This window comes from Ambystoma mexicanum, chromosome 7p (genome assembly GCF_040938575.1).
Source record: "Ambystoma mexicanum isolate Mex_15411 chromosome 7p, UKY_AmexF1_1, whole genome shotgun sequence".
Classification (NCBI taxonomy): Eukaryota; Metazoa; Chordata; class Amphibia; order Caudata; family Ambystomatidae; genus Ambystoma; species Ambystoma mexicanum.
Window position 1 is genome coordinate 719,606,674 of NC_090939.1, and position 18,587 is coordinate 719,625,260.

Genomic DNA, 18,587 nt, shown 5'->3' on the forward strand with positions numbered 1-18,587 from the left:
AGAATGGTCCGGCACCGCAGGTGTGCTCAATCAAAGGTCTCTGTGTGATGTACCCAGCCAAGAATAGACAGAAACAAAAGTAATAACGTGAAACTAATGGATGAAGTGAATCGAAGTGGTCCTGCAATGGTTTAAGAAAAATCCATCGCACAGTTGAAAGTCTTTGAATTTTGATAACAAAAAGAAAGCAAAGAAAGTGAAATAGTAAGGTCCAAGCCTGATCCAGGGAGACCCGTGGTAGGAGCCCAATAAAGGGAGACCAATTGAGAACGTGTGTTTAAGGAGGTCTGAGCCAAACTGACGGAGACCTGTGGTGAACAGTAAACCTGAGAACTTGTGAAAGTGAAAATCCTGATGAGATAGGAACTTTGGTACCAGTTTGTTACGCAAGGCCCTCTGCAATAAGAGAGTTTTATTGGGAAAGAGATTTTGGTGCAGAAGGCCCAGGTACCTATGTTTGGAACTGCATCCTTGTGGCAGAGAAGCCAGAGTGTGTGCAAAGCTCCAGTTTGCCAGCTTGTCCCATGCTGAAAACGTGGGCAAGGGAAGCCAACTGCTCAACTATCCTGATTTATTGTTTCTTGAACACTTTTCTTTTGCAGGCATCATTTTCCCATACCATTTGAATTTACAAGTAAGGATTGACAATAGGTTTCTTAGTCTAGGCCCTTTTATTTTGACAAAGACTCCACTAGGACAGCGTTATTATTATTTGATGGTCGTAGCTTGCTGCCATCCTTAGATTTAGGGTTTTATAGGCGTTCAACCAAACCTTTGAAATTCAATAAACACCCTTGGACTGTGATCACTTGTGTCTGTCTTCACTGTTTGATACCATGCCTTCCTTACACACCAGTGCACATATTTTACAAGCAGTGAAAGATTAAGAAATATCAAGGCTTACTACCACATAAAAGAAATATGCCAGTCTTGAAGTCAAAGTTACAATTGTATTTATTAGCAGGTGGCCACTTGGTTCTCAACACCCCACAATGTGTGCAAGCAGACATCGTGAGATGAGAGACTACTGAACATTCCATAAGTACACATATTTATACAAATTCTTCACAGCCTTGGACACATCGTCCAACCCCTCTTCATATAATACATAACCTAGGATTCATGACCTAACTACATAACTAATTCATATTTAAACATAATTGCATAGTTTGCTGTTTTCCATCAAACAATTCACGTTTTCCAAATACAAGAGACAAGGTAACATTCCTCATTTTACTCGCTTATATTTGTCTAACATTTGTTCTTGAGCTTAAAGTCAGTTAGTTCCAAGGAGAGAAAACAAGCATTTCTGCAGAAGAGCACATTCAGCTATTCATTATTCTACTTTACTGTTTGAATAGAGAAGGCACTGTTGGGACAGATGGCAACTAAATTACTGATTAGTACAGCTTTTGTTTAGCTTCAAGGTTCTTCAGTGCAGGATAAACAATCCACCTTAGCAGCTTCAACATTCTTATCAAAGTTGTCATCATAAAGCAGAACAAAGTTCATCTTGCTCTGTTGAAGCCGAAACACACAAGTTCTGAACATGGAACAGAAAGCAGGAGGCAATCAAAATGGTGGACAACTCAAAATGGCAGTGTAGTAAGCATGTTTCAGGTTCATTCAATGCGATATTACAGTGTGATGCGAATGTGCTTAGGCCAACATTTACTATCAGTCGGTATTATAAAAAATACATTTTCACAGCAGCATCAAATAACTCACTGGAGTGGGGCCTAGGAAAGCACTTGTGCAGATGCCTACACCTTATAACACAAAGGAGGTATGGGGAAGAAAATAGTATATTTATACTGCTACACCAAATATACTCCCCAAAATAGGCAACCATATAAATTTGACACAAAAAAAAATATTGGTGAGCAGTATTTGGTGAAAGGTGGGGACCCTCCTCTCGCTATTCCTACCCAAAACAGGAGGAGGAAGGTACTAAGACCTTCAACTATGGACTTAATAAACCACTATGTGGTGGAGGAAGTAAAGCCAACCACTCGATAACACAAAAAGTAGAAAAATATAAAAAACAAGTTTATTTTAATGGTTAACATAAATTAATATAACAGTACTAGAATGAACGTTCAACATATGTTATAGCACGTAAAGTAATTAACAAACTGGAAAAAGGAAAAAGAAAAATACAGATAGGGAAAAAAAATATGTAAACCAAACTCAATACGTTTCATATGTGGTTAATCACACTCTTGGGGCAATCCTAGAAATTACGGGGCTGACCAAAGACCATACTAAAATCTCAACTGACCAATAACTAACCTACAAATTAACAAGGGGGGTCCTGGGAGTCCCTCTGCCAGACATTAGTCCTGGTTACGAGAGACTTACCCAGAGTCTTTAGCTCACTATCTTTCACAGAGAAGAAATATCCCAAACATATCAGTCTTTGTCCTGCCCTGGGGCAGTCCAGCACCGAAATGCTAGGCAATTCTCCTCTGAACAAAAGTACCAACAGAAACCCCAGACATGTGTTTCGGTATGGTTGGACCTCATCAGTAGGGTGGATCTGTGCCTCTCTAAGAATAGTGAGCAAGGGGTCCACGTCTGGATTCCCCTAGTAACTTAGGGTGAGACCCATAGTTACTTAAATATGCAAATTAACAAGGGGGGTCCTGGGAGTCCCTCTGCCAGACGTTAGTCCTGGTTACGAGAGACTTACCCAAAGTCTTTATCTCACTATCTTTCACAGAGAAGAAATATCCCAAACATATCAGTCTTTGTGCGTGGAACATGAGAGTTGTAGTGCCTGGGACAGCAGCATTGTGGTTGAGGGTGCTGGTTGAAGAGGCAATTTTCAGATCCTGCAGTTGAGTGGGAGCTCATAGGGTTTTAGCTCTGCATTGTGGTGCTCCATGGGAGCAAAAGAGTGGCATAGGTGGCTTTGGGTAGCAAACTTACTCTTCGGGGTAAGAGTAAGCTTGTGGAGTTCGTACTTGATGTGGTACATACTGGCTCAAATGCATGGCATGGTCATATGCACACATCAATTCCCAATCTGTCAATGGATGCTACTGTTACACCTTTCCAACGATGGCAGTCTAGACGGCATTGGTCGTTATAAAGATCTGCGATTCACGGGAATTTCAAGATGGCGGGGAATCACCGGCACGGGAGGATTGACAGTCTAGTTGCTGCACGTCTTTCACTCACGCAATCGAACAATCACGTGACTGCTTTAAAAGAAACCGGAAACCTTCCCTTCAGTGCGTCGTTTCTGCTCTGTACGACGCTTCGTAAGTTCGCTGTTCGCCTATCTGAAAAGATTCAAGTTTATATCCATCAATATTACCTTAATTTCGTTCTACCTTTCTTCCCAGTCAGTATTCCAGCGCCTCCCGTCCTTCCCGCAAGAATCCCCTTTCCCGAACTCCCGGGTTCCTCCTCCTCTTCCCGTTCAGGTTTCGCCTTCCTGTGCAGAATCCCTCTTGGGCCATCCTTCTCTCTTAAGACAGTGAGTTACCTTCTCTCCAGAACCAGGATTCTTCTCTCTTCTCCTTCATTTCTACCACTTACCTTGTGCTTCGTCCGGTATCTTCAGGTCTTTACGGAGCCCACTCTTCCGACACCATCTCCCTCCTAAGGAATAGATTAGTGAAAGGCTACATCAATAAGTGGGGCTACTTCCAATAGAATTACTATCCCACTCTGTCCTTTCTCATAACTCACCTTCTCTTCTTTCTTCTCTAGAAGACTCTGCATCTACCGCTGCAAACCTTGCGTCAAAGAAGAGCTCACTACCCGGAAGCACTCGACAAGACCACCCATGGTTTTCTTCCCCAGAGGGTTTCCCTGGGGCTCCTGTCTCTCCCTCTCTGGCATTCATATTCTCCGAGATTTGGGGAAGGCAGGGGTCTCCGGGAGATTCTCCCTTGCTGCTCCAGGAGATCGCCATCAGAACAGGTTAGTGACCATAATTGATTGACTGCCTTTAATTGTAACAGCTACAGTGCTCATCTTATCATTTGGCACAACATCCACAGTCTGCCTGAGAGCACAATTTACAATCATCACCAACTTGAAAATGTTGAACTTTTCATAATGTATTGTAGGTACGTAGAAATAAAGTACTCTGGGGTTAGCCACCCAAAAACAACACTGTAATGTAATCTATAATTGATGAACTTTTATTGTTGTATTGGCTGTACAATGAATGAAGTACATCAAGGCAAAAAAAGCAGTAATCTTGCCACATTTTCCACTCTAACCCCCACATCCTCCATGCCCACAGATGGTAGCTGAGACCAGGCGCTTAACGTCTATTAGCAAGCTGACTGGAAATCATTGGCAACTACAATGTCTTTGAGGGCAGGGGTGGAGCAATGGTAGCAATGTTAACACTTGGTTCGTGGAATCCCAAAGTGAAGGTTCTGGTCTGATAGCGCCAGAGGGTAGGGACAACGTTTATAAGGCCTGGCCCTGCAATCAAGTATGTAGGGGCCTGTTAAAGGGGCATTATCAAAGGAGGGTAGATTAAAGTAGGGTAGGTGTGAATGGGCTGCTTTCCTGTAAAAGCAGGCTGTGGGAAAGAGGAGGGTGAATTCAAGTGTATAGTTGGGTGCAAGGGGAGAGGTGGAGCAGGGCGACAAGAGACACAAAGTGTATAATACATCCTAAATCATGCTGATATTAATTAATGATGCGTATGTCCAGAGTCTGTACATCCAGGTGTAACCCATACTGCCCATGTACAAAATGTTTCCAAGACAATTTCATGTGTTTCTTTTGTAAGAGTACAAATGGAAACAGAAACAAAAATGTTCATAGTGCAATGAGGCTTGCATACTGTGGTATCTTGCGTACTATGGTACTGTGAAATGTGACTCTCATTTTGTAGCCGAGTGCATTGCGATGTTTAGGTATGGGTTTCTGCTAATTTACACTTCTCCTGGCTTCACCTTCACAGCACTCATATGGTGAGAGCTTTCCACTTTGGCAAGAAGCCAGTGGCCCAGGTTTAACACTCACCTGCCTAAGCGGTTGGCCTTGCTTTCATTATTTATGTTTATGCTCTTACTTTGATGTTGTCAAGCAATTAAAATACAAACTATACCAACAGATTACTTATAATTCGTGTACAAAAAGACAACACATTATGGGTTTGCATATTACACTTGGGGCAGCCATTACCCTGACAGCATGTTTGACGGGCGGTTCAGTACTAGCTGGAGATTATCTTCCTATATATCGAGATACACAGGAATGATGTAAAAGCACTGGTTCCGATCTTCTTGATGACCAACATTCTTTTTGGATTTTGGCTAAAATAGCAATAGTTAAAATGGTGTTATTTTATTGTGACTTCTTTATTGACATTTGAGCTATGGTTTGGGCCACCTTTTTTCAGGTCTTACATTTCTTGCAGTACATTTAAACTAGGTGTTTTGATTTAATGAGTTAACCTGCTACAGAGAACTTAAAACTGCTTCTGTTTGCACCTTCGACGTTTTCACATGGGTCCAAGTTGCTCTCAGGTGTGAACGATTGGGAGAGAGGAGTTAAACGAGGAGGGGACAGCTTAAGCTGAACACCACCTTTCCACAAGATGGTGACATCTGGGTTCATCAAGTAGTCTACTTACATTAGATTATTTCTATGTGTGTTCTATGTAGTACATACTGTACGACTATGGCCAGGGCATTCAGCAGGTAACACACTGTGCACACATTTGTAGGCTTATTTATGGTGCTTATGTCCCACACCCCAAAATCAGAGTACATTAAAACGCATTGGCTAGAGCAAAAAACAAAAACAGCAAATAAATACAAAGTAAATGCCACAGTAGTCAAATTAACATTTTTTTATTTCTTTTAATTTAACAATTTACTGAGATCATTAAAAACGGTTCTGGAGACCACCAGGGGGCGCGGAGCATGTGTGACGCGTGAGGCTTGCGCTCCTGACTGCACCGCAGGGCCTAGCGTGCTTTCCCAGACCCCGGCCGGGAGTGCAGAACCCAGCCGAAGAAGGACCATCGCCCCACGCAGTTGACCCCGCAGAGGGAAGAGTTTGGGTCCCACTGCAGGCACGCCCATGGCGTTTGCCCGAACCGTGGCCCCGGGGGAGGGTGTCTGAGCACGCACCGGCCGCAGAGCCGGGTGAGCGCCGGGGACCGTGAAGGCAGCCAGTACCGCGGACCCGTGGGGAAACCTGAGGGGCCGGGCACCCCCCCAACCCCCACCAGCAGAGTGAGCCCGGAGGACACGTGCCAGGGGTGGCAACGGTCCTTAGGCGGCCTTGGGTGGAGGGCCAGCTGACACATTCCCCGCCAAGACGAGGAGCTTCACGGGCCCGAAGGCTGAGAGGAGGCCGCCCCGGGCCCCCCCCTCGGATCGTCACGCCGGAACTGGAGGAGTACTGCCGGAGGGATCCCAGGAGCGCCCCCCTCGGTTGGGGCCCCCCAGCCTCGAATTTTGAGCCTGGAGGCCCACCCGGCCCCTCACCAGTAGCAGCACCCACAGAGGAGGAGCCCAATCTAGGGCACCGATCCTGCAGGCGGCATCGAGGCTCCCCGGGCCACAGCGTTTACACAGCGGGGCCCAACGTTGTGACAGTGGGCTTGAGAAGGTGAGGAGGTGGCGGAGGGGAAGCGGAACTCAGAAGACCAAGCAGTGGGGGTCGCCCCCCGGCCCCTCCTCGTTGATAAGCCCGGTGACTAGCCCGGACGGGCGGATGGCCTGGGAGGCCTCGGCTGCCACATAACCTTGGGGCCTCCCCTGGTCATGGTAGCAGGGGCCCATCCTGGAGAGCAGGCCCTGCAGGCCCTGGCTCTGGGCGCGAAACTTCCATAGAGCCCTGGGGATAATATTAAGTAAAGCAAACAGAAATTCAGTACCCCGGCAGAGAAGTAGGGCTGGTGCCCCGACCTGAACATTGAGGACACCACAAGGAGAACCTGCATAGTGGCACGACCCCCAGGTGCCTCACTATACCCAGACCCTGGAGCAGACCCACCCTCCAGAGCGATCCCCTCCCTGCAGCGCTTTCGCCGGCATCCCCAGGCCCAGAAGGAGGTCCACAGAGCCATCATGCCCGCTGTAGGGGACCCACCCTCCACAGCACTCATTAAGGACGACCTCAGGGACATTCTCCAGGAGATCAAGGAAATTTGCACAGACATACAGGCCTCCATCGTAGACCTCAAGGGGAGAGTGGATACTCTGGAGGACAAAATGGAAGGGATGGAAAACAATCATCTCCAGACAGACCTTCTGGACATGAAATATGAGGCAAGGCTAACGGACCTAGAAATAAGAGAGGAGGACATAATTATCAAGATGGATGATTTAGAAAACAGAGAACGTTGAAACAACTTTTGCATTATGGGCGTGACCCAGGAGAGAGGGGAGACAGCTGCCGACGTGGGGAGAAAAGTCCAGGGCCTGATAAACCAACTTTTCATGCTTGAGGGGGGGCAAGGCGGTCCACCTCGAAAGAGCGCACATAGGTGGAGGAGGCGCAGGGGGTGGCCCAAGGACCATCGTGGTGCGGTTCCTCCGCTACAGGGAGAAAATGGAGGTCCTGGAGAAGGCAAAAAGGTTGGGGAGCTTCATCTTTGAAGGGGATACAATCAAGATTTATCAAGATCTATCAAGATCTATCAACCATCACGCTCACCCGCAGATGAGAATGCCGCCCGCTCACCCAGTGGCTTACAAGCCAGGACATAAGATATAGATGGTCCTTCCCGTTTGCCTTATCCTTCGAACGAGCTGGGGTAGACTACAGGGTGACCAGTGGTAAAGAGGCCACACAGGTGCTGCAGGTGCTTAAGGGAGACACCCAGGAGGAGGGAGACAGAGAGGGAACCCAGGCATCGGCAGAGCTAGGAGAGAACCGGAGGGCCCCTGGTCGACAAAGAAGAAAAAGGGCAGGAGAAAATTTAAAAAACCAAACACCCCGAAGTCAGGAGCAGGAGGAGATTAGAGGAATGAATACGATCTGGCAGGGAGTGCAAGGACAGCAGCTGAATAACCCCGGCCGGGGACACAATTTTTATCTCGAGAACTGCAGTGCACGAGCATGCTTTCACACTGGTGGCTTGCCCATTGGCAGGCATCACAAACAGGGGAGGGAGAGGGGAGAGGGAAGGGCAGGGAGGGCTGGGTAGGGGTTCTCGGGCTCAACACAGATCCAGCTCCAAAGGGGAACAGGGCAGCTTCCACAGGACCGGGAAATCAATGAACACAATGTACAGAAGTAATGGCAGACAAGGAGAGAAAGGGCCAGGTTGAGACACTTAGAATAGGCTCACTCAACGCCAAGGGGCTTAACTCTCCAACAAAGCGCTCCCTTCTGGGGCGAGAAATGAAGAACGCAAGGGTAGATGTCCTCTTCATACAGGAGACCAGAACTGTGAGGGGCGAAGAGAGGGCCATTCCCGGATCACATGTGGGCCAAGCATTTTGGGCGTCCGGCCTCACAAAGAAAGGCGGAGTCGGGATTCTGCTTCATAGGCACCATAAACTAACAGAGGTAACCCGTTGGGAGAGGGAGGATGGGAGAGCTTTGGTAGTCTCCGGTAACCTGCATAATTCCAGGGTCACTCTAGCAGCAATATACTGCCCCAATGTAGGTAAAATGGAATTCATCCAAGAGGTCATGGGAGAGGTGATGCCCAAGGCAGAAGGGCTCTTGTTCCTGGGTGGGGACTTCAACATGTGGGCGGACCGGGACTTAGACCATAGTGGGAAGATTACCCAGCCAGGCAGCAGAGAGGGACGACCGGAATGGGGGCTCCGGGACCTGATGTGGGAGCAGGGGCTGGTGGACATATGGAGGGAACTACATCCAAGGGCAAAGGGATATACCTTTTCCTCTGCAGTCCATGGAACTAGGACGAGAATAGATTACCTGTTTACGGGACACCAGTACATGAGCAGAATAGATGCATGTGAGATTCGACCAGTCAGTTGGTCAGACCACGACATGGTCTGGTCAGACGTCAGCATGTCAGGTCTGAAATCCAGGGAATCCTTATGGAAATGTAATGATTTCCTACTGAGGGACGCTGTGTTTAGGGAGGAAATGTCAACGGCAATCAGAGAATTCTTCGAGCTAAATGACACAGGAGAAGTGAATCGGGAAATTGTATGGGAGGCGGCGAAGGCAACCTGGAGGGGTAGGCTGATAAGTGAAGGAGCCTCCAAAAAGAGGGTGAGGACCCTCCTGTCCCACAGGTTAAGGTCAGAGATACTCTCCCTGGAAAGGTCAGAGGGGAAGGAGGAAGGAGAGAAAGAGAGGGATATGGGCTTGGCGAGAGAGAAGAGACAGGCACTCAGGGAAATATAGTTTGGCAAAATTGTAGCAGGACTCCAACACCTGCGTCAGAGGTACTAGGAAAAAGGCGACAGGCGGATGCCATGCTAGCAGCCAAACCTCGAGGCCAAAGGGAAGACAGATGGTTGTCAAGAATTGGGAATGGTGCAGAGGGGGAAAGATCAGACCCGGAAGGCATACCAGAGAAATTCGCTAGTTTCTATGAGACTCTGTACGGGAGGGAGGGGGAAGTGGCGAGGGAAGCACGGGAGATATACCTTGATGGGGTCACCCTCCCAACTCTTGCAACTCCTGCGTCATTGGCCCGAGACGCCCCGATAACAGAAGAGGAGGTGCTGAAAGCAATATCGGGGCTGAAGTTGGGTAGGGCCCCTGGGGAGGATGGATTTACTGCAGGCTTTTACAAGGCGTTCTAGGGGCTACTGGTGGAAATCTTAGCAGGTCTATTCTCAAATATAATGAAGACAGGGAGGGGGCCCCTGTCATTTGGCAAAGCGCTAATCACAGTGATCCCGAAGGAGGGGAAAGATCCATCGGACTGCCACTCTTATAGACCAATCTCCCTCCTCAATGTGGACGCTAAACTGTTCACGAGGATCATCGCTTTGTGGCTGGATGGCCATATGCCGAGCCTAATTCATTCAGACCAGGTGAGCTTCACACAGGGGAGACAGGGGGCAGACACATTACATAAAACCTTGCACCTCATGAGGGTGGCAGCTCCGAAGGCTGAGAACCCGGTCTTGGTCTCCATCGATGCCGAAAAGGCGTTCGATCAGGTCGACTGGGGGTTCCTACATGGGGTACTCAAGAAGCTGGGGTTCGGAAATGGGATTAGGCAGGCCATCAAAGCCTTGTAAGAGTCACCATCAGCCAGAGTGACAGTTAATGGACACCTGTCATGTATTTTCAGCCTCCAAAGAGGGACGAGGCAGGGCTGTCCCCTCTCCCCTCTCCTCTTTGCCATTACCATGGAGATACTTGCAGAATACTTCAGAGGTTCTCCTACGGTGCGGGGCATTGAGGTGGGAGACCGCACCTTCAAACTCGGCCTTTATGCAGACGACATCTTGCTCCACCTGAGGGAACCCACACTGTAAGTCCCAGCTGCCCTGCAGGTAATTGAATTGTTGGGCCGTTTCTCAGGCTTCAAGGTCAACATAGGCAAGTCAATGATCTTCCCATTTGCTTCCGATACAGATAGATGTATAGCCGAATTGTCCCCTCTAGGTCTTCAAGTCTGCACGGATGGGATAAAATACCTGGGGATTAACATTCTAAGACCCAGTGAGGACCTGAGCCAGGCAAACTACCCCCCGCTGTTTGGGAAATTGTTCAGGGACATGGAAGGCTGGGGGAAGGGGCAAATCTCGTGGATGGGCAGAATAAATGCGATAAAAAAGAATCTGCTCCCTAGAGTGCTGTATCTCTTCCAGATGCTTCCCTTGGAGGCTCTTGCAATTTACCTCGGAGAAGCCAAGAGGCGCATAGTGAAGTTCATATGGCAAGGCCAGAGACCCAGGATAGGGTACGAGACCCTCACCCTCCCCAAAGAAAGAGGGGGGCTTGCCCTCCCAGATCTGAATGCCTATCATAGGGCGGCCCAGCTCTGGGCTTTAGCCCCTCACCTTAGAGAGGACCCCAATAAGCAATGGGTCTACATTGAGAACTCCTTCCTAAGCCCAGTCACTGTAGGCGAATGGTTATGGGTCCCATTAAAAAAACTCCCAAAAAGGATTAGGGACCACCCAATATTAGGAACCATGTGGAAAGCTTTAGCATGGAAGGGAAACAGGGAGAAAGTGACCACGTGGCCCTCACCATTAAGTCATATCTGGTCCACGACAGTGCTAGAAGAGATTCCAGGCCACGAACATTACCAGCCCTGGTTTGACACAGGACTTTGTAGGGTCGGTCAGCTGGTTAGGGAGGACTCGTTCATATATATCCAGGAACTCGAGGAGGCACTGGGAATTGGTAGGCTCTCACCACTCCTATACCTCAGACTCAAGGGAACCCTAATGAAGCCAAAGCTGAAGGAATGCATACAAAGGAAGCTCACCCCGGTTGAAAAAATCCTGGATTCTCACACAGAAATGAAGGGGCTCATCTCTCTCCTGTATGAAGCTCTTCTGACCGCCCTGGAGGGAACGACCAGGAGCCTCAGAAGGAAATGGGAAAGGGACCTGGGCTGCGCCATTGGGGATGGTCTCTGGGGGAAACTCTGTAGTAGGGCTTTTAAGAAATCGATCTCATGCCAATATAAGACCCACGCCATCAAACCTCTCCACAGGTGGCAGTATGACCCGATCACCCTTTCTAGGATGTTCCCAGATGTTGTCCCAGTGTGTTGGCATGGATGCGGGGGAAAAGCCGACTATTGGCACATGTGGTGGACATGCCAAAAAGTCCAAACCTACTGGTCGGAGGTGCTTAGTTGGACCAGAGAGGCGGGGGAGGGGGACTACCCGCTAGACCCTATCTTGCTAATATTTGGCCTGCAACAAAGGGATGAGTACTGGGAGAAATTACCAGATTTGACACACTCCCTATTGTTGGCAGCTAGAGCGGCGCGAGCCAGGACCTGGAAAAGAGCACCCCTTCCAACGAAAAGAGAATGGGTGGCAGTGTCCAAGGACAACTACTTTATGGATAGACTAACGGCTGCAATACAGGGCTCAAGTGCGCAGATAGAAACCAATTGGCTGAAATTCATGGAGGCGTTCGTCAACACGGAGGACATGACCAGAGGGTAACTTGATCTCTCCACTCGGCCCGAAATTAGCTTTCGCATAGAACCCATTACACAGGACTCAGGAGAGTCGATTACACATAGATGGCCACAAGCCCGGTTGGCGCCGCCCAAAGAGAAGAATCTTGAAAAGCGGACCCTGCGTCCTGAGAAAAGGGCTTTGGGGGACGGGAGTTGGGGGGTAAAAGCATCAGAGATTTATGACTCCTTTATGTTCTGAAGTTGTTACGGGCATGCGCCCAATGTTTATTATATGCATAAGCTCTTTTGTTGTCTTGAAAAACCAATAAAAATTGAATTTTAAAAAAAAACGGTTCTGAACATGTAGTCTTGGGACCCAGTTGAGTGAGGGGTTAGCCAGTTGATCAGCCTTTCACCTAGCTGATCAAATTCACTAAGGTTCAAACACCGGCCTCAAAATCTATCAGAGATTCAACAGGTAGGGCTTCAAACCTGCAGCCACTGTTTCTGTTAAGCGAGGTGGGCATCTGCATGCATATGTGCTTGAAAAGACTTGAATGTAACACGCCTGTGGCGAGGACAGCACATGAAGGTACAAGTGCTCCCAGTCACATTGAATAGCAAGGAGAAACTGGGGCTCATTACGAGTCCGGCGGTAACCATGCCGGTACTACCGGTCCGGTTGCTGCCAGACCTGTAATTATTTACTGGCGCTGAACTGGGGTCTTAAAACATCTGCGTTCCGGAAAGACAGGTGCCTGTAAATTGTAAATCCCCATTCCCATGGAGTCCCAAAGGACTCCATGGGAACTGGCACCCAACGGTGCCGGGGCTTCTGTGTCGGTCTGCCTACCGTAGCCGCTGTGTCCAGCAGGGTCTGCCCTGTCGGGCACAACTGCTCCGGCAGGCAGACTCGTAGTATGCCGGCCTGGAAACAACAGTGCCAGTGAGCTTACTGGCACTGTTGTTTCCGGACCGGCATACTTAGAATGAGCGCCACTGATGGTGAAATGCTGAACAACGTCTCAAAAGTTGTGTACAACGAGTATAGTAGATACACAGGGGTATAAAAGTGTTGAGATGTGTGGAAGATGTGACTAATTCACCAGAATTATTTTGAAAAAAGAAATGTGTACAATATTTGCTGGCAGTTACTGTGCCATCATATTCACATTATAATCTGTATTATTGTGGCATAAGACACAATACCTTGCAGTTCGACAACCTCCATTCTTTGTCCTTCTGTATCATGGCCAACAAACTTTAAACCTTTATCTTCAAAATGATGAATCAACGTTGGGTTCACCTGTAAAGAATGAACACCATGTTACACCAGAAAAAACACCAGAAGCATGTTTCCACATGGATCTATTTTTTTGGAGCTACATCATGCATACTAACAGAAACAGCAAGAAGAATCAAATCATTAACCTGCATTGCATGCAACAACCAAAGTTGGGTGTCATGAAAGTTCAATAAATGTGAAATCTTTTTTTTTAAATCTTAATCCACAATTTTGAACAACATTGGCCTTGCTTGGAACAGTAATTTAAATTAAGAGAAATCCAGAAATATGCACTGCTAATTATGTAGGTTATGTTAACTGCCTTTTATTCCGCGCAAATCACCACCATAGTCCGTATGGGTGTACTGCGACCCTACCCAGGGTGTAAACAGGCCATGGTCTGAGGGGTGAAAAAAGAAGCGGGCAAGAGATAAGCGGTACATGGGAATATGGGGAAGAGGGAGAGAGTCAAAGAGAAAAAGAGAAAGACATAGGTCACAATGAAAGGGAAGGATAACAGAAGGTTGAGTGATTGTAGTTGCTGGGATGCATGTATGGTAGTATGGGTTTAAACGACAAAAGTTGTGAAAAGAATCAAGAAATGTCCAGTGAAGCGGAGAAGGGGAGTGTGACAATAATGTAGTTGAATGGTCTGAAGTTTTCTGAGCTATATGGGGCCCTAGGAATTTATAATGAACATGGTGCTTTACTATGCAGTGTTCTGGCTGCATTCAGTGGTTGATTACAGGTGAACCCCTGTGACCATATGTCTGCCTGTCAAATGAGTGACGCAGGAACCGAGGGGGAGCCAATGCCATAACAATTCAATTCCAGGTGATGGCATTGGGGGCCACCAGCAGAGGAGCAGGAGGGTACACCATTTGTCCCTAAATCTGTCCTAATTGTTAAGCCATCAGTCCTTCATCTAGTGTGAACTCAATCACTAACAAGGACTCCAATTTGTGTGGCCAAGTCAGAGCGAGATCAAACCATCTGCCAGAATCGCCAGACAATGACGATTCAAAGCAGGGGCTCGTACCCCGTATCCATTCCACAACCGAAGCACCCGAACACACACACACCCTCCAAACCCGTATGGCATTAACATCGAAGGTTTGAACTTGAAGGCCTACAATAACGCTGTTCCACAGAGCTTCACTTGCAAAACATACACATTGCCGCAACCTGACAACATGCAAATCCCTACAGACACAAATTAAGTCAAAAGAACAAACAAATGTAGCATCACTTTCACATCCCAAAAGAAGAATTAAAAGTCCCACAATGCATACAATGCACGACTGAAACATCTTAACACAAAAGCTCCATCGCGAAATCCAGGCATACACCGAAAGGAATCTGTGTAAGACACGCAGTTACCATGCCTGACATCAAGAACATTAGTCCTTCAACACAAAGAATATTTATTCTCGATGCCAAGCTAGCAGACACCTCCATTCCTCCACTCTATACCACCGATGGGGAACAGATTGTACTAACATCATCGGAAATGAACATTTAGGAATTAGATCTTAGTATAATGTGTATCTAGAAGTGTCCACTAGGTGTCCTAAATTGAATGTAGAAAGCAATGAATGTGCATCTAATTATCTCAATGTTGTGGACAGACGAGAGAGAAACAAATCTGCTGCGTCCTTACTTATTATATAATCGCAGGTCACAATAAAGGTTAACGGGGTAATTCATAGAATTTCGCACAAAAGTGGCGCACGCGGCTGGCGCACAGTGTGCGCGTGCGAATGTCTGCGCCAGCCGCGTGCGCTAAAATCGAATTCCGCGCACAGCGTATTCATGGATTTTAGCCTCCAAAATCAGCCGTGGCACAGAGTGGCGCAGCGACCCTGCAGCAGCGCCAGTTACGCCCCCAAGAACGCCCTCGCGCAAGGAAAAGCCATCAAAATCCCCAATCCAGCGCAAAGGGCTGCGCTAACCCTGGAACAGTTTACAGGGCTGCCAAACAGCAAACGGCAAGCGGGGAACGTGTATTACTGGGGTTCACGTGAAGTTTCACATGCGATTGGAGCAGGGTACGTGTATAACTGGGGTTTGCGGGAAGTTTCACATGCGAAAGGGCCTGTGCGATTGGGGTACGTGTATAACTGGGGTTCGCAGGAAGTTTCACACGCGAAAGGGCCTGTACGAGTGGGGTACGTGTATTACTGGGGTTCGCATGAAGTTTCACATGCGAAAGGGCCTGTGCGAGTGGGGTACATGTATTACTGGGGTTCGCAGGAAGTTTGACACACGATTGGCCCTGTGCGAGCAGGGTATGTGTATAACTGGGGTGCGCAGGAAGTTTCACACGCGATTTGAGCAGGGTACGTGTATTCCTGGGGTGCGCAGGAAGTTTCACACAGGATTGGCCCTGTGCGAGCAGGGTACGTGTATAACTGGGGTGCGCGGGAAGTTTCACACGTGATTTGAGCAGGGTACGTGTCTTCCTGGGGTGCGTGGGAATTTTCACACGTGATTTTGCTGTCAGAGTGGTGTACTGAATTTCGGGGGTGCGCGGGGAGTCCTACACGTGAATTGGCAGTGTGGGTCCTCCCAGGTGTTCCCTCTACACCCTGGCAGCCCACACCACAGGGGACTACCCTGCACCTCTGGTCATGCCCCGGAGGCAGCCCATCTACAATGGGCCTGCCCCCAGCCAAGCCACATGTCAGCTTGCACTACTGATCACCCACTCATGTCCCCCTGCACCCCCACCCCCAGCAGTCAGGGGCACCTGCCAGCAGGCCCCCACTCATGTCCCACTCATGTCCCTTTGCACCCCCACCCGCCCAGCAGTCAGGGGCACCTGCCAGCAGGCCCCCACTCATGTCCCACTCATGTCCCTTTGCACCCCCACCCCCCAGCAGTCAGGGGCAGCTGCCAGCAGGCCCCCACTCATGTCCCCCTGCACCCCCACCCCCCAGCAGTGCAGGGCACCTGCCAGCAGGCCCCCACTCATGTCCCCCTGCACCCCCACCCCACAGCAGTCAGGGGCACCTGCCAGAAGTCCCCCACTCATGTCCCTTTGTACCCCCACCCACCAGCAGTCAGGGGCACCTGCCAGCAGGCCCCCACTCATGTCCCTTTGCACCCCCACCCCCAGCAGTCAGGAGCACCTGCCAGCAGGCCCCCACTCATGTCCCTTTGCACACCCACCCCCCAGCAGTCAGGGGCACCTGCCAGCAGGCCCCCACTCATGTCCCCCCTGCACCCCCACCACCCAGCAGTGCAGGACACCTGCCAGCAGGCCCCCACTCATGTCCCACTCATGTCCCTTGGCACCCCCACCCGCCAGCAGTCAGGGGCACCTGCCAGCAGGTCCCCACTCATGTCCCCCTGAACCCACCCCTCAGCAGTCAGGGGCACCTGCTAGCAGGCCCCCGCTCATGTCCCCCTGCACCCTCACGCCCAGCAGTCAGGGGCACCTGCCAGCAGGCCCCCACTCATGTCCCTCTCATGTCCCCCTGCACCCCACCCCCCAGCAGTGCAGGGCACCTGCCAGCAGGTCCCCACTCATGTCCCACTCATGTCCCCCTGCACCCCCACCCCCCAGCAGTGCAAGGCTCCTGCCAGCAGGCCCCCACTCATGTTCCCCTGCACCCCCACCCCCCAGCAGTGCAGGGCACCTGCCAGCAGGCCCGCACTCATGTCCCCCTGCACCCCCACCCCCCAGCAGTGCAGGGCACCTGCCAGCAGGCCCGCACTCATGTCCCCCTGCACCCCCACGCCCCAGCAGTCAGGGGCACCTGCCAGCAGGCCCCCACTCATGCCCCCCTGTGCCCCCACCCCCCAGCAGTCAGGGGCACCTGCCAGCAGGCCCCGACTCATGTCCCCCTGCACCCCCAGCAGTGCAGGGCACCTGCCAGCAGGCCCCCACTCATGTCCCACTCATGTCCCCCTGCACCCCCACCCCCCAGCAGTGCAGGGCACCTGCCAGCAGGCCCCCACTCATGTCCCCCTGCACCCCCACCCCTCAGCAGTGCAGGGCACCTGCCAGCAGGCCCCCACTCATGTCCCCCTGCACCCCCACCCCCCAGCAGTGCAGAGCACCTGCCAGCAGGCCCTCACTCATGTCCCACTCATGTCCCTCCGCACCCCCACCCCCCAGCAGTGCAGGGCACCTGCCAGCAGGGCCCCACTCATGTCCCACTGCACCCCCACCCCCCAGCAGTGCAGGGCACCTGCCAGCAGGCCCCCACTCATGTCCCCCTGCACCCCCACCCCCCATCAGTGCAGGGCACCTGCCAGCAGGCCCCCACTCATGTCCCCCTGCACCCCCACCCCCAGCAGTCAGGGGCTCCTGCCAGCAGGCCCCCACTCATGTCCCCCTGCACCCCCACCCCCCAGCAGTCAGGGGCACTTGCCAGCAGGCCCCCACTCATGTCCCCCTGCAATCCCACCCCTCAGCAGTGCAGGGCACCTGCCAGCAGGCCCCCACTCATGTCCCACTCATGTCCCCCTGCACCCCCACCGCCCAGCAGTGCAGGGCACCTGCCAGCAGGCCCCCACTCATGTCCCACTCATGTCCCCCTGCACCCCTACCCCCCAGCAGTGCAGGGCACCTGCCAGCAGGCCCCCATTCATGTCCCACTCATGTCCCCCTGCACCCCCACCCCCCATCAGTGCAGGGCACCTGCCAGCAGGCGCCCACTCATGTCCCACTCATGTCCCCCTGCACCCCCACCCCCATCAGTGCAGGGCACCTGCCAGCAGGCCCCCACTCATGTCCCCCTCCACCCCCACCCACCAGCAGTGCAGGGCACCTGCCAGCAGGCCCCACTCATGTCCCACTCATGTCCCCCTGTACCCCCACCCCCAGCAGTGCAGGGCACCTGCCAGCAGGCCCCTACTCATGTCCCCCTGCACCCCCACCCTGCAGCAGTGCAGGGCACCTGCCAGCAGGCCCCCACTCATGTCCCACTCATGTCCCCCTGCACCCCTGCCCCCCAGCAGTGCAGGGCACCTGCCAGCAGCCCCCACTCATGTTCCACTCATGTCCCCCCCTACACAAAATAAAGATGCACAGTCATGGCCCACTTCTACACCAAAAAATACCACATCACGCCACCCCATTCTTGAGACGCAATGATTTCCCAATCCACCCCACACTGACATGCCTATCTCAAGACACAAACCAAAACTCAACTATGTACATCAACACATGTCCATCACACACATACACTGGTTGGCATTGCTTGTGTAAACCCACAATTTCACATGCATCAACCCAATGAGCAAATCCCACACATGGAACTAAAATATGAA

At 50.8% G+C, this 18,587-nt stretch overlaps 1 protein-coding gene across 6 annotated transcripts in view; it reads right to left on the bottom strand.

Moving 5' to 3' along the window:
- CTPS2 (CTP synthase 2) overlaps positions 1-18,587 on the bottom strand; it is a 2,467,148-nt gene that overhangs the window by 412,678 nt on the left and 2,035,883 nt on the right. For all 6 annotated transcript variants that reach the window (XM_069636801.1, XM_069636799.1, XM_069636802.1 and 3 more), the window contains one exon: positions 13,232-13,328. In XM_069636801.1, coding sequence (XP_069492902.1) covers positions 13,232-13,328 — 97 coding nt within the window. The remainder of the gene's footprint in view (positions 1-13,231; positions 13,329-18,587) is intronic.